The sequence below is a fragment of the Plasmodium yoelii genome (genome assembly GCF_900002385.2).
Source record: "Plasmodium yoelii strain 17X genome assembly, chromosome: 7".
Taxonomy (NCBI): domain Eukaryota; phylum Apicomplexa; class Aconoidasida; order Haemosporida; family Plasmodiidae; genus Plasmodium; species Plasmodium yoelii.
This window is the reverse complement of record NC_036179.2, coordinates 1,044,364-1,061,554: the sequence shown is the minus strand read 5'-3', so window position 1 is coordinate 1,061,554 and position 17,191 is coordinate 1,044,364. Positions and strand designations below refer to the sequence as shown.

The following is a 17,191-nucleotide window of genomic DNA, read 5'->3' as shown; positions in this document are numbered from 1 at the left end:
AGCTTGTTATTGATGTCGTTTTTTGATTAAATTAATTAAATATAAAATATATTAAACTTATAAATCTGATAAAAGCATACATTTACCGTTTAAATAATAATTTGTATTTTTTTAAGTAAATATTTGTTTTTTATGCTTTATTGGAGAAAATTGTTTACTTTAATTTGAATTATATTTGTACTATTTTTCGAGATAATTTTTAATTAAAAAAATACTATATATATTTTAATATTTTGTTTGTAAAGTTCAAAAATGAATAAGTTTTATATTCAAATTGTTTTACTTCTTTTAAGTATCTACCTATGTGTGAATAATAAAACCCTTGCAACAGAATTTGCTCCGAACAAATATACAAAACCGAAATCGAAAAAATCGTATCCTGCGTAAGAAAATACTACAATATATATAATATACATTACATATTTCATTATGAAAATATAAATGTACGTCTTTGCAACAATATTATAATATAAATACAATACCTTTATTTTTGTACGCATTAAAAATATGTTCATTTTTAGAAATGATAATATACAAGGAATATATGAAAAAAACAAGCACCTATTATGTACCAATTCCGAAGAAATTACAAATGCGTACAATTTTATGAGCGATGCTTTCAAACAATTAGAATATCATGCTACAAGTAATGAAGGTTATGTATTATATCATACATATCTTCGTTATGATATGGATTTTTATAAAAAAAAACATAAAAATACAGAAGTTGAAAAAGTTAAATATATAATTAAAAATCCGAATAAGGTATCAATTAAAGAACAACATTAAAAGTTATAAACCAAATTGAAATTAAAAAATGATTATAATTTATATACATATGTTTCTCTTTACTTCCATTAGTATAATGAATTATTAAACAGGTTTTGGAATCCCAATGGTAGAAATTTTTTCAATCCAACCTCGGCTAAAAGTATACAAAACATAAATAATTAGGCAAATTAACATAATATTGTTACTATTTATTCGACATTTAGTGATTTATTATTTCCATTGTTATATGATACTAATTATTCTTTCCCATATCTTCAAAATCATGATATTTTAATTATATATATGCAATTTTATAATATGTTTTTTAGGAAAAATTGTCCGTGTATATGGTCCAAATTTAGTAATGATACAACAACGTTTCAAAAAATGGCCGTGGTCTCGTGAGAAATATTTTTATGCTTTCGCTGCAATATTTCAAGTAAGGAAAACTTTCCTCGTCTATTTCATTATAAATTATATTTTTCGTATTATTCAAATACACTTTTATTAATTTTGTAGATATCAAAAAACAAAACTATGATTGTCATGGCTTCAGCAAATATAATTGATCACAACCGTAAAAATAAGAAATATTTTGAAAACAAAATAGTAGAAAGTGCAAATTTATTCCAAACTGAAATTGATTCTGAAGATGATATTAGAAATGGAGAATTAAAAAAAATGTTTGTTAACTTAAATGGATACATTGTTGAAAAAAAAAAAAAATATATTGATATCACCCATGTCGACTCTGTAAACGGTATACAAATTTTTATAAATAATAATTTATTTCAACAATTGTTTAAAAACATATTGTTTTTAATAAATGTGCATATTTATAATTTGCAAAAAATTTTAACATTTTATATAATCATCCATTTATGTTTTTTTTCTTAGAATAATGAACATGGTTCCATTTAACAAAAATGTATTATTGGAAAAGTTTTAGATTGTTTGTCATTTCATAAATAAACATATATTTAAATATATTTTTCACCACCGTATATTAGAGAATTTTTGTTAATAAAACGATTTATTTCCATACATAATGATCGCTTTAAATTACCATCATAAAATATATTCTTCCGTTTTTAAAATATTTATATATTTTTTTTTATGTCTTTTAATATTATAATGCATCTATATGTATTAATTTTTTGAATAATACCAATAGAACTGTTATAGCTTATGAAGATCTTTTGTTTGTCAGATTTCTTTCATTTAATAGTTATCGCTCTTTTTTGTCTACAAACATAGACATCATCTATATGCTAAAATTTGGGGGGATATCCCATATATTTAAACGATTCTGTATTCCAAATACTATCATCACTTATTCTTTATTTGTAAGTGATATTTGATCTTAATAACTTTTATTGTAATGAAATTAATGAAATTGTGAGAGTCATTCAATACAAATGTTATGTTATACGTAATGACTTTTTACATTCTTATACAAAGCATATAACACCAATGTATTTTATACACATTATAAAAAACTAAAACATTGTTTGCTTTAAAAAACAAGTTCACATCCATTCATATAAAAAATAATATATAACATAAATATAAACATATATGATAATAGTTGATTCATTTTCCTATCAGTGTAACATCACGTTGGGAAATTACACTATTAAATAAAACATAAATGTAGAATGAAAATAAGCAGTTTAGTTAAATAAAAATATTCATAAAATGAACATATAACATGTTATCAAAATTAAAATCATAATATTTGGGTTGGTCTATAATTTGTGTATGTTATTTTTTATAAATTCCTTGGACATCCTTTTGCTTATATCTTAAATTTACTTATATAACCTGTTTTTACAATTTTTAAAACATTTTACTTATCAAATCCAAAAATGAATAAAGAATATATTAAGATTACTTTTGCACTTTTAAGTCTCGCAGGATATACGCAAAATGTAGCATTTGCAACCGAACATGATACAGATGTTACTATTAAGGTCAATCCCGTCCATCAAAAAACAATGTATGAAAATATCGAAAAAATTTACATATAATATAAATATCCATATTCGTCAAACCCCTTCATAATCATTAAATATTCCAACTTCCATTATATAAATTCATTTCTTTCTTTTTATGCATTAAAAATAATCTCACTTTCACCAATCATATTTCGAATCCAAGATTTGAGGAATTCACAAACTTACCATGTGAAGACATTGGTGAAGCTTTAGTACCAATAAATCATACAATACAAACTTCAGAACTTTTAATAAAACTTTCAGAGACTCGTATAGACGATTATTCTCCAGAAGATGGAAACCCAACTATATATTCTAAGAAACTTGGAAATATCGATATTAGAAGATTTCATCCTACCATCACATCTCCCTTTAGCCTATCAAATACCAAACAATATTTAATATATAAAAATAACTTCAAATTAAATAATCATTATTATATATATATCCATTTTTTTCGTTTTAAAAAATACTATTTAGTATGTAATTTCTCATTCCTTTTGTATTCAAATATATTCAATGTATTTAATTTTGTGACGAAATCAATGCTATAATTCAATTACAGTTTCTGTATTATTCCCCTTTATACTAATTCGATCACTTTTTTATTGTTAAAAATTTTTCTTTCGTACTTTTATTACTATCATAAAACTTAAAACTTCTTAATAATTAATTCTCTATCAATATACAAATATCATAAAATATATCAATCACCATCCGAAAATCAATATACTTATAATTTTTATCTTTATTATTTATATTTTTCCCTTAAATTTTCACTTTCAAACCGTTTACACAATCCAAATAATTAATACTAATATGAATATAACTTAAATATATTATATATCCATATTTTTGATTGTCTATTATAATCGTAACAATTTATTTGATATTAAAAATAAACTGACATATATTTTAAATTATAACGTAAACAATGCATTAAAACCCGTTTTATTATAATTTTATACATTCATATACAAACCATTTTACCATTTCAGATACGAATTACAAATTAAATTCAAATAACCATGGAATAAAATAATAACATTTAATAAATACAGTTACCAATCAAATAAACCAAATGTCTGTATATTGTGGTAAGAATGCATCAATATAATCTTAAACTCCAATTAACACTTCTTATATAATAGGAAATTATGATACAGTATAAGAAGAGTTCTTAAATGCATTTACCCCGAATATAACAATAAAATACAAAAAGTAAATAATTCATCGGATTTACCATAAGTTATATTAACACGAAATGCAATTCTTATAGTTTGTCAAAATATATTACTTTATTCCTTTTGATAGTCATTTTCATCCTAACTTTTTCTCTTATATATTTAGACTGATTAGAAATCATAAAAAATCCAACTTCTCCTATACATATTTTTAATAACTTCTTTCTTATATATATATTTAAAACAAATCTTTAAACTAATAAATGTTATCAAATTATAAAAAATTATTCAAAATTAAATGCAATATAACATTTAACCCTAACCTAAATATGGGTTCCATAAACGAAACCTCAACCCTGACCCACAACATAAAAACTATATAAAAATTGTGAAAAAACAATATAAAAATATTATAACTATACATATATAACATTATATATTATTGAACATAATATTTAATTATTCTTATAGACCCAATAATTATGTTCAAAAATTATTTATTTTCAAATAGACAATTTCTTAAAATATATCAACCATTATTACTATTCCTGAGATAACCATTACTCTTCGAATCTTATATTAATTATCCATTTTCTTCTTTATTTTTTTAAATTTTCTCTTAAATGGTGTTTTTGGGTTCGTTTACGAAATCCAAATAACGAATACTAATATAAAATGTTAAGAAACATATGATTTATTTGTTAACTTTTACATATATATAATGAAAATAATTTTTAAATATTATATTATTTACCTTATAAGCAATTCCCAAAAAAAATGGTATTGCAGCAAATATCGATAAAACTATAAATAACTTGTTTCCTATCGATGGACTTTGTGCTGTAGCTTCAGAATTTGGTGCAGGAGTTTGTTCAATTTTTTGTTCAGAACCTTTTACATGAATTTTTATTGTTTCTATCGATGGGAATGGTGATATATCGTTACATTTATCTTTTAAATTATTATAATCAGTTGATAAAGTAGACAATGCTTGATAATATGGACTATCTTCAGTAATACCAGAATCTTTATTAAGGTCATTATATTTTTTAACAAATTGAATAGCATTTTCCGAACATTTTTCACAATTTGAACTATTTCCATTATAATCAATATACATATTACATAAAATTTTAAATGCATCATAAAATTTAGATATATCATTAATACTAATATTCATCAAACATTCGTTTTTTTCTATGAGCTCCTTAAAATCAGTATATTCCGTTTTTTCTTTTAATATAATATTACAATCTTTAGCACATGTGTCATGATTAATATAATCTGTATTATTCTTTATATTCGCTTCATAAATTTCACTTATATTCTTAAAATCGTTAACATTCTTTAGTCTTAATATATAATTTAACCATATAATAATGTATGTAATAAACACTTTAGGCTGATCTTCACTTAAATTACTAATCCTACTAATAATATTTTGTTCAAATAACCATAAAAATACAGCCTTAATTTTATCGAGATCAGTCTTACATTCTTGATTTCCTGAATCTTCAATAGGGCAGTAATTCTTAATTTTCCCATTATTATGAAATTTTATACTTGGAGATTTGTCTAATTCATCGGGATAAAATGCCCTTAATGTATTAAACCTTCCACACTAAGAAAACATTTAAAAAAGTATAATAAAAATATATGTTAATGAAACTCTTATAAAATAAAATTTAACGAAATTTATAGGTAACATAATATCGAAAAATATTATGAAAAGAATATTTTATTAAAAAAAATACATACCAGGCGATAATCCATTTTAATTTTATTTGGTTTGTAATATGTAGATTATGTAACATCATATTGTTTTATATATTTTACGCTTAATAAATGACAAACTAGTTAAACTCTAATATAAAATTGTCTGTATTTAAACATGTTATTATCATTTTTAATATCAATTTAAAGATAATATGGAATAATATATGATTTTATGGTAGTTAGATAAATTGTATTATTTTGGGGTACCCTGAATACATTTTTTACAATATGTATAAATAACACAATTTATGCATAAAATCATTATTACTAATAACATTCTACATAATCTTATTATAAAATATTAAGAGGTTTTATAATGAATTTAAAAAGTATACACTTATATTTATGGCTTAGCGTATGAAAGAAACAACGTCATAACTTTTGTGTCAATAAATGGTGCACCAAAACTAATATACTGCAAAAATAAAAACAATTAAGAAATTCATTATTACTATAATCCTTAAAGTATGTAAATAGTCATTTTTTTAAATATATTAAATTTTTATATACTTGTTTCTAATACTATATAATATAATTTTTTCTAAAATTGTAGTATTTTCAAATTATGCTGCATGTTCCATTATCTTTGCAAATTACATAAATTTATAATATTTGTAATTAATATAAATAAATTCATAATCCATTTTAATGAATCATATAACTTTATTTTTATTCTAATATACCTTATTGGGTAATTTTATAATATATTTTACCATCTTTTACATTCTTTAAAACAGCAATTAGCACTGAATCCGTACTTAGTATGCTATTTACAAGCTTAAATAAGTCTTTAAATGCATATTATTTTTAAAATAATACTTAGTAAATATATAAAATATAAATACCTACTGATTAAAATTTAAAGTATAATATAAAACTATGTTTAATTAGGTTATTATATTACCCTTTAAGAGGAGAGAGATAAGATATATTTGTTCTTTTAATATATATAATTAGATAAATATTCGCTAAATGTTTTACATAGTTATTTTTATCTTATATATTTTATTGTTATAGTTATCAATGGATATACATTAAAATAATTCGTTAAATTTTCTATATTTTATTATTTCTATGGTAAAATAATGATAATATAATATGGAATAATAAAAGGAAATTTAACGTTGATTGAGTCTTTAACATTTTCTATATTTATCTAGCTTTTTAGAATATAAAACTAGAAATTCCAAATTGGGTCATTAACAAATATATAATGTATTGTTATGTGTCTTTTCGATCAAATTAATATTTAATTATATGAAATTTCCACAATAAAACAATATTTTAATATTAATTATTGGTATAGTATTTTATTATTTTATATGTATAAGCATATAATAATAACATTATTTTGTCATATTATTTATAATTATTAGAACAAAACATGAAATTTTATTAATATACTTATATTTCGTCTTTTAACTATTTTAAATGTAATATATTTATACCTCAAAATATAAAATTTTAAAATGAATAGTTATTAATCTAATATTATACCTTTATAGTAAATAAATTAATGTATATAGAACGATTTATATTATTTGAATTTAAAACTTTAACATAAAATGATACTATATATAATCGAAAGTTAAAAGGATAATATACATATATCTATAATGTAATTTTTATGTATTGCTAAAAATGTTAGATGCATAAAACATCTTTTATAGGTATTGTTGTTGAACCTCGATCGATATTTTATGATTACCTATTATATATTGGTAATATGTTTAATTAATCTTAAAAACATACATATTAACCTGAAGATATATTATATTGTAGACAATTGTTCCAAATTAATCATCTTATAATTAACATCCAGCCTCATATATAATGCTATTATTACAGTTCAGTTGGCATAATATAATTAATTTAAAACAAATATGATCCAAGTTATAAGCTTTAATAAATAAAATTTTCATAAAATAAATAAACATATTTTATATTGTGTTACGCACAATTTAGTATACCCCCTGATTAACAAGTTTTATATAATAGACAATTATGACATATCATAATATGAATTAATATATACAATATAGACATTTTATTTTAATCATATTAAATTGGAATGAACACAATTATATATATTATAACTTATGAACAAATGTGATGTAACCCTTTTCATATTAATGGTAATGCTCCTTTGGGAGTACATACTTTTAACTTCATCTCGAAATTAAACATACGGAATTATACGCATATTTAATTAGCGTTCGAATTATAAAAAATTAAATAAAGATATAATACTTAGCCCTAACCCAAATATGGGTTCCACAAATATAATCTCAATCCTGACCCATAACATAAAAGCTATATAAAAATTATGATCAAAAATTACTTCGAAATAGACAATTTCTTAAAATATATTAATCATTATTACTATTCCTGAAATAGTCACAACTCTTTGAATCATATATTAATGATCAGTTTTCTTCTTTATTTTTTTAGTTTTTCTCTTAATTTTTGTTTTTGAGATCGTTTCCGAAATCCAAATAACGAATACTAATATAAAATGTTAATAAAATATGTTTTTTGTTAACGTTTGGATATATTTAAATATAATATTTTTTAATTCCTTATTATTTACCTTATAAACAATTGCAAAGAATATTGGTATTGCAACAATTATCGACAAAACTGGAATTAATTTGCTTGTTATTGACGAACTTGATGATGTATCTTCAAAACTCAGTTCAGAACCTTGTAAATTTTTCTTTGTTGTGTTTATCGGTGAAAGAGATGGAATATCATCACAATCAACTTTATTTATACTACAATAATTTTTAAAATTATTATAATCATTTGATAATGTAGACAGTACTTGATAATAAGGACTATTTTCATCAATATCAGAAGCATTAAGTTCATTATATTTTTCAACAAATTTTTTAGCATTTTTTAAACATTCCTCACATTTTGATTCATTTGCATTAAGTTCAGTATACATTTTACATAATGGTTTAAATGCATCATAAAAATTAGATATATCATTAATACCAATATTCATCAAATACTCGTTTTTTTCTATGAACTCCTTAAAATTATTATATTCCGTTTTTTCTTTTAATGAATTACTACAATCTTTACCTTCTTTATTACACTTAGTATAATGCGTATTGCTTTCTTTATATTTAGTGAAAAATTCATTTATATTCTTAAAATCATTAACATCCTTTAGGTTTAACATATGACCTAACCATATCATGACGTATATAATAAACACTTTAGAGTAATCTTTACTTAAAGTACTAATCCTATTAACAATATTTTGCTCGAACAACCATAAACATCCACCATTAATTTTATCGACCTCATTATTACATTCTGTTTCCCCTGAACCTCCATTAGAGCAATAATTATTAAAATTTTTAAGAGTTTTTAGTTCAAGTGCGTTTTTGCCTGATTCATCGGGTAAATAGTTTCTCAATGTATCAAACCTTCCACACTAAAAAAAATTTTTTTAAAGTATAATAAAAATATATGTTAATAAAATTTTTATAAAATATATTTTAATGAATTTTATAGGTAATATAACATCGAAAAATATAAGTAAAAGCAAATTTTATTAAAAAAATTATTTACCAGGCGATTATCCATTGTAATTTTATTTTGTTTGTAATATGTAGATTATGTAACATCATATTATTTTATATATTTTACGCTTAATAAATGACAAATAATTGAACCATAATATATAATTGTCTGTGGTTAAACATGTTATTATTATTCGTAATATCAATTTAAATATAATATAGAACAATATATATGTTTATGATATTTAGATAAATTATCTTGTTTTGGGGGTGTTTAATACATGTTTTACCATATGTATATAAATACATTTTACATAAATTTTTATCCTTAATAACACTCATATGAGCATTATTATAAAAATTAAAGCAACATTGTAACGAATTAAAAATATATCTCTTATACATATGATTTAATATAGAAAATAAACAACATCATATCCTTTGTTTTAATAAGTGGTTCCCAAAAACTAATATACTGCAAAAATCGAAACAATTAAGAAATTCATTATTACTATAACCCTTAAAAGTATATAAATAGTAAATTTTAAAATATATTAAATATTTATATACTTGTTTCTAATACTATATACCATGTTTTATTAAAATTATAGTGTTTTCAAATTAAGTTATGTTACTTACATCTTTATGCAAATTATATAAATTTATATTGTTTTTAATGAATGTAGATAAATTCATAATCCATTTTAATGAGGCCGATATCTTTATTTTTATTCCTATATACTTCAATTTATAAATATTCTTTATTGGGCAATTTTATAAACTATTTTATGCATATTTTCCATTCCTTAAAACAAATATTAGCACTGAACCTGTATTTATAAGATTAAATAAGTCTTTAAATGTAAATTGATTTTAAAATAATGCTTAGTAAATATTAACAAATAAATAACTATTGATGCAAATTTTAAAATATAATAGAAAACTATGTTTAATTAGGTTGTTACATTTTCCTTTAAGCGGAGAGAGATAAGATATATTTGCTCTTTTAATATATAAAATTAAATAAATATTCATTAAATGTTCTACATAATTCATTTTATTTTATACATTTTATTTTATACATTTTATTGTATAGTTATCAATGTATATTCATTCAAATAATTTATTAAAAATTCTATATTTTATTAATTTTATGACAAAACAATGATAATATGGAATAATAGAAAGACATTTAACGTTAATTAAGTCTATATCCTTTTCTCTATCCAGTTTTTTAGAATATAAAATTACAAATCCAAAATTGAATCTTTAACAAATATATAAAAATTATCCCTTTATATGTATTATTATGTGTCTTTTCGATAATATTAATATTTAATTATATGAAGTTTCCACACTAAGGCAATATTTCAACATTAATTATTGGTATTTAACTAGATTATATGTATAGTTATATAATAATAACAATAATTTTATCTATTATATTATTTATAATTATTAGAATAAAATATAACATTAAATTTTATTAATACACTTATATTTTATTTTTTTAATTATTTTAAAATATAATTTATTTATACCTCAAAGTTATAAAATTTAAAAATTAATAGTGATTAATATAATATTATGCCTTTATGGGAAATAAATTAATGTATATAGAACTATCTCTATTATTTGAATTTAAAACCTTAATTGAAATATAAAGAAATGGAGAAAATTATACTAAATATAATCGACAATTAAAAGGATAGTATACATATATCTATAATTTATTTTTTTATTAATATGCATATTTTTATTGATTATTAAAAATGTTAGATGCATAAAATGCTTTTTATAGATAACGCTGTATTATCGATTCTCGATCGACATTTTATGAATATTTATTATTATAGTTCATTTGGATAACATGATTTGAATAAAAATAAATATGATGCATGTTACAAGTTTTACTAAAAATTTTCATCAAATAAAGAAACATATTATTATATGCATAATTCAATATAGCTCTGGGTTATCAAGGCTTATATAATAGAAAAATATGGTATTCCATAATACGACTTTATATATATCAATATCCATATTAATATATACAATATAGACATTTTATTTTAATCATAATAAATCGGCATGAACACATAATTGTATATGTTATACTTTATGGAAAATATTGTATGTGGTCCTTTTCATATTAAATTATTCCACTTTGAGTGGTGAATATTTGGACTTCATCTCGATATTAAACATACGGGTATAGTACATATATTAAATTGGTGTTTAATTATAAAAATTAAATAAAGATATAATACTTAGCCCTAACCCAAATATAAGTTCCATAAACACAACTTCAACCATGACCCGCAACATAAAAACGATATAAAAATTATGCAAAAATTACTCCCCAATAGACAGTTTCTTAAAATATATAAATCATTACTGCTATTCCTGAAATAGTCACTTTCTTCGAATCATATATTATTGATTCATTCTCTTCTTTATATTTTTTAGCTTTTCTCTTAATTTTTGTTTTTGAAATCGTTTCCGAAATCCAAATAACGAATACTAATATAAAATGTTAAGAAGCGTACGGTTGTTTGTTAATGTTTGCATATATATAATAATTTTTTTAATTCCTTATTATTTACCTTGTAAGAAATTCCTAAAATAAATGCTATTACACCAAATATCGATAAAACTGTAAATAATTTGTTTGTTACCGATGAACTTGATGATGTATCTTCAGAAATTTGTTCAAAACTTTGTACATGATGTTTTTTTTCTATCGTTTGAAGAGATGGAAAATTTGTACAATTAACACCATTGCTAATACATTTATTTTCAAAATTATTATAATCAGTTAGTAAAGTAGACAATAGTTGATTATATGAACTCTTTTCAGTAATACTAGAATCTGCCTTAAGTTTTTTATATTTTTCAACAAATTTATTGGCATCTTTCAAATATTTATCGCAATTTGGGCTCTTTTCATTAAATTCATAATGCATCATACATAATGTATTAAATGCATCATATAATTTAGATATATCTTTAATTTTCATATTCATCATATTTGTTTTATCTATAAGTTCCTTATAATTATTACACCCCATAACATTCGATATAGACTTTTTATAATTATTATCACCCTTTATATATGTATTATAAAAAAATCCTAGACTCTCGTTTTCTGTATTTTCGATTCGGCTTAACATTTTACTTAGCCATATCATAATGTATTCAACAATATTGACGTTACTTTTTGCAACAGAATTAAACACAGAAGGATTCTCAAAGAATGCATCAAGCAAATATAAACATCCAGCATTAATTTTTTCGAAATTATTACTACATTTTTTATTAGTACAATATCCATTTAAAATGTCTTCATTCATAGTAAAATGATAGTTTCCACTCTTGTCCAAACTATTGGGAAACGAGTTACTTATAGAAATGAGTATTCTACACTAAGAAAACATTTAAAAACAATTAATAAAAACGCGAATTATTACAAATTTTATTAAAATCAAGTTTAATGATATATATAATAAAATGTAAAGGAAATTATTATTATTAAAAAATGCATATACCACTTCTTTATCCATTGTGATGAAATTTCATTTTATATTTGTAAATCGAGTAAAATCATGCTGTTTTATATGCACTCCAAATATGTGACGCAAATACTTTAACCCTATATATAACAACTCTCTGTAGTTAAATATATTATAAGCTTTTCAATAATTAAATTAATATAAAATAATAATACAGTAGTATTACTAAAATAATAGTATACCTATTTTATGACAATTAGCTAAATTACCTTAAATAGAGGGTTATTTAATACATTTTTGATTAAATATAGATATTATGGATTTTATACAAAAAAGACTATTATTAATAAAATGTGGTATAGCTTTATTATAAAAATGGATATACTTTTATAAAGAATTTAAAGTATGTTTGAATATAGGAAAAAAATATATTTATATCTTCTATTTTAATGACTTCAATTCTAAAACTTAAATACTGTATAAATATAAAAAATACAAAATCCTATTATTACTGTAATCCTTAAAAGTATATAAATAGTAATTTTTTAAAATATATTAAATATTTATATATTTTTTCTTATAATATATAATATAGTTTTTTCTAAAATTATAATATTTATAAAATAAGTTGCATTGTTCCCTTTTTTAATTGCATATACATAATTTTAATATTATTTTTATTTAATATAAATATGTTCATAATCCATCTTAATGAGTCCAATAACGTTATTTTTATTCTTATATATTTAAATTTATAAATATACCTTATTGGGTAATTTTATAATATATTTTGCACATCTTTCTCACGGTTTAAAACGACAATTAGCACTGGTCCCGTATTTATAAGCTTAAATAAGTCTTTAAATGTATATTGTTTTTAAAATGATACTTAGTAAATATTAAATATTAATAAATAAATAACTATTGATGCAAATTATAAAGTATAATATAAAACTATGTGTAATTAGGTTGGTATATTTACATTTTAGATAGGAGAGATAAGGGAAGTATGCTTTTTTAAGACAATTATGTAGCCATATAAGATTTACCTATTCTATATATCTAATTATGTATTGTATTCCTTTAACATTAAACTTTCAGTTCATGTATACATTAAAAATAATTTAGAATTATTACTTTTCTAAATATATAGTTTTCTTTTGTATTTTATAATAAACTATATTTAGTTCTATAATTAAAAACTATAAAATTATTAATATTATTTTTCTTGGTATTGTTAATTCTAATATTAGCACATTAAAAAAATACTAAGTCAAAGTTGTATTATTTCATTTGATGTTTTGTGCATACAATTCTAATCTTATTGCAATTTTAATAATATATATAATTAATTTATACCCATGTAATGTATCAAATAAACATAATATATTTGTTCGTATCTAATACTTTATTTATTGTTATTACTATTATTATTGTTACTGCTATATCATTGTATAGTACAACGGAATAATTAATGCCCTTAATAAAAATACTTTAAATCAATGTATAATATTTACGTGTTTCATAGTTTTTAAATTAAATAATTTAGAACATATATTATATTTCGTAAAAATATTATATTTGTGAATTTGTATATATATAATAACCTAATAAAGATATTATTAGTTCAAATTAAATTAATTATTATATACTTTTTCTATATACTTTGTATTAATTTATAATTGTATATGTTTCCAAATTTGACATATTTCAGATTTAGTCATTTATACAATATTATATATATATATATATTAGAACAATAACGATATTCTATTTATCATATCATTTATAATTATTATAACAAACTATAACATTAAATTTTATTATTTACTTATATTTTATTTTTTATCTATTTTAAAATATAATTTATATATACTTCAAAACTATAAAGTTTAAAAATTAAAATGACTAATATAAAATTATACCTTTATAGTAAATAAATTATTATATAGAGAACGATTTATATTATTTGAATTTAAAACTTTAGCATAAAATTATACTATATATAATCGAAAGTTAAAAGGATATTATTCCTATATCTATAATTTAATTTTTTATTAATATGTATACTTTTATTGTATTATTAAAAATGTTAGATGCATAAAACATCTTTTATAGATATCGTTGCATTGTCGATTTTATATCGATATACTATGCATCTATATTTTTTGACTACCTATTATATATTGGTAATATGGTTTATTAATCGTAAAAACACACATATTAATATGAAGATTTATTATAATGTAGACAATTGTTCCAAATGAATCTAATTATAATTTATACTATGATAATATAAAATTATTATGCTATTCGGTTATCAAAATCCGATTTAAATTAAAACAAATGATACAAATAGTAAGTTTTTCTAAATAAAATTTTCATCAAATAAAGAAACGTATAGTGTTATACATAATTCAATATAACCACAAATTAAAAAAATTTATATAATAAATAATTATGATATATAATAATATGAATTAATATATGCGATATAGACAATTTTTTTAATCATATTAAATCGATATGAACACTAAATTATATATATATATTATAATTTATGAAAAAATGTTATGTGACTCTTTTAATATTAATGGTGATACCTCTTTTTCGGTTGCATATTTAGGGTTTATTGCGTGATTAAACATATATGAATGGTCATATATTTAATTAGTGTTCAAATTACAAAAAATTAATACAATATAATACTTAATCCTAACCCGAATGTGGGTTCCACAAACATAACATCAACCCTAACCCATAACATAAAAACAATATAAAAACTATGATCAAAATTTATATATTTCCAAATATACAGTTTCTTAAAATACATCAATCGTCATACTCTGAATAATTTATTAATGGTCCAGTTTCTTCTTTATTTTTTTAACTTTTCTCTTAAATGTTTTTGAGATCGTTTCCGAAATCCAAATAACGAATACTAATATAAAATGTTAAGAAAATTTTGATTTTTGTGTTAACGTTTGGATATATTTAAATGTAATATTATTTAATTCCTTATTATTTACCTTATAAGAAATTCCTAAAAAAAATGATATTGCAACAAATATCGATACAACTGGAATTAATTTGCTTACTATCGACGAACTTGATGATGTAACATCAGACTTTTGTTCAGTTTGCCCAATTTGTTCAGTAGTTTGTCCAATACTTTCTATAGTATCTTGTGGTGTACTTATCTCTTTAAGGGCTGGAAAATTGCTATCTTTAGCATCTTTACATTCATTTTTTAAATTATCATAATCATTTGATAGTGTAGACAATATTTTTTTATATGGACTGCTATCATTATTATTAGAATCTCCATTAAGTTCTTTATATTTTTCAACAAATTGAATAGCTTTGTTCGAACATTTTTTGCAATTTAACGTGTTTTCACCATATTCTGAATACATTTCACATAATAATTTAAACGCTTTATAAAAATTAGATATAATATAATTATCCATATTCAACAAATCCTTTTTCTTATTTATGAGTTCCTTATAACATTCATAATCACGAACACTTTGTATTTTTTTATTATAATGCTCATTTTTTTCTATATGCTTAGTATAGAAGTCGTTTAATTTATTGATTTCATTTTCTTTTTTTAGGCTTAACATATAACTTAACCATATAATAATGTAATAAACAATATCGATTTTTTTTTTTGCATTATCAGTATACGAATTAAAATCCCCAAAGAATGCATTAAACAAATATAAACATGCAGAATTAATTTGTTCGAGATTACTATCACAACTATTATTAGTACAATACTGTTTGAAATGTTGACCGTTAAATAAAAAATTATAGTTTCCATCATTTGTTAATTCATCGGGAAAATAACCCCATACAGATTTGAAATGTTGAGACTAAGAAAACATTTAAAAACAATTATTAGAAATGTATATTATTGAACATTTTATTAAAATAAAGTTTAATCATATATATAATACAATATCATAAAATGTAAAGGAAATTATTATTATTAAAAAATGCATATACCACTTTCTTATTCATTATACTGGAGTTTTATTTTTGATTTGTAAATTGAGTAAAATCATTCTGTTTTATATACGCTTCCCCCAATATGTGACGCAAATAGTTTAACCCTATACATAACAACTGTCTGTAGTTAAATATATTATAAGTTTTTCAATAATGAAATTATATAGGACAATAAAACAATATTATTACTAAAGAAAAATTACATTCCTTTTTATGATATTTAGCTAAATAGCCTTAAATAGAGGGTTGCTTAATACATTTTTGATTAAATATAGATATGATGCATTTTATACAAAAAATGGCATTCTTACTAACATCTGGAATAATTTTACTATAAAAATGGATATACTTTTATTGTGGATTTAAAAAATATATACTTATATTTATGGCTTATCGTATGA

General features: G+C 20.9%; 6 protein-coding genes across 6 annotated transcripts; 2 read left to right on the top strand and 4 right to left on the bottom strand.

Annotated features, from left to right (window-relative positions):
• Positions 1–252: 252 nt before the first annotated feature.
• PY17X_0724000 (fam-a protein) lies at positions 253–1,795 on the top strand (the record flags this gene model as incomplete). The annotated part of the gene is made up of 6 exons (XM_022955614.1): positions 253–383; positions 522–765; positions 862–931; positions 1,101–1,210; positions 1,291–1,524; positions 1,721–1,795. 6 exons carry the CDS (start codon positions 253–255, stop codon positions 1,793–1,795), a joined length of 864 nt encoding a protein of 287 aa, XP_022811870.1.
• An 844-nt stretch (positions 1,796–2,639) lies between these two features.
• Positions 2,640–3,322, top strand: PY17X_0723900 (fam-a protein; the record flags this gene model as incomplete). The annotated part of the gene is made up of 2 exons (XM_022955613.1): positions 2,640–2,770; positions 2,932–3,322. The coding sequence occupies 2 exons, from the start codon at positions 2,640–2,642 to the stop codon at positions 3,320–3,322; spliced, it is 522 nt and encodes a 173-aa protein (XP_022811869.1).
• A 1,229-nt stretch (positions 3,323–4,551) lies between these two features.
• On the bottom strand, positions 4,552–5,725 carry PY17X_0723800 (PIR protein; the record flags this gene model as incomplete). The annotated part of the gene is made up of 3 exons (XM_022955612.1): positions 4,552–4,617; positions 4,707–5,573; positions 5,711–5,725. The coding sequence occupies 3 exons, from the start codon at positions 5,723–5,725 to the stop codon at positions 4,552–4,554; spliced, it is 948 nt and encodes a 315-aa protein (XP_022811868.1).
• Positions 5,726–8,167: 2,442 nt separating this feature from the next.
• Positions 8,168–9,328, bottom strand: PY17X_0723700 (uncharacterized protein; the record flags this gene model as incomplete). The annotated part of the gene is made up of 3 exons (XM_722488.1): positions 8,168–8,233; positions 8,319–9,176; positions 9,314–9,328. The coding sequence occupies 3 exons, from the start codon at positions 9,326–9,328 to the stop codon at positions 8,168–8,170; spliced, it is 939 nt and encodes a 312-aa protein (XP_727581.1).
• A 2,372-nt stretch (positions 9,329–11,700) lies between these two features.
• On the bottom strand, positions 11,701–12,827 carry PY17X_0723600 (PIR protein; the record flags this gene model as incomplete). The annotated part of the gene is made up of 3 exons (XM_022955610.1): positions 11,701–11,787; positions 11,871–12,689; positions 12,813–12,827. The coding sequence occupies 3 exons, from the start codon at positions 12,825–12,827 to the stop codon at positions 11,701–11,703; spliced, it is 921 nt and encodes a 306-aa protein (XP_022811867.1).
• A 2,827-nt stretch (positions 12,828–15,654) lies between these two features.
• Positions 15,655–16,802, bottom strand: PY17X_0723500 (PIR protein; the record flags this gene model as incomplete). The annotated part of the gene is made up of 3 exons (XM_022955609.1): positions 15,655–15,717; positions 15,806–16,654; positions 16,788–16,802. The coding sequence occupies 3 exons, from the start codon at positions 16,800–16,802 to the stop codon at positions 15,655–15,657; spliced, it is 927 nt and encodes a 308-aa protein (XP_022811866.1).
• Between the last annotated feature and the right edge of the window lie 389 nt (positions 16,803–17,191).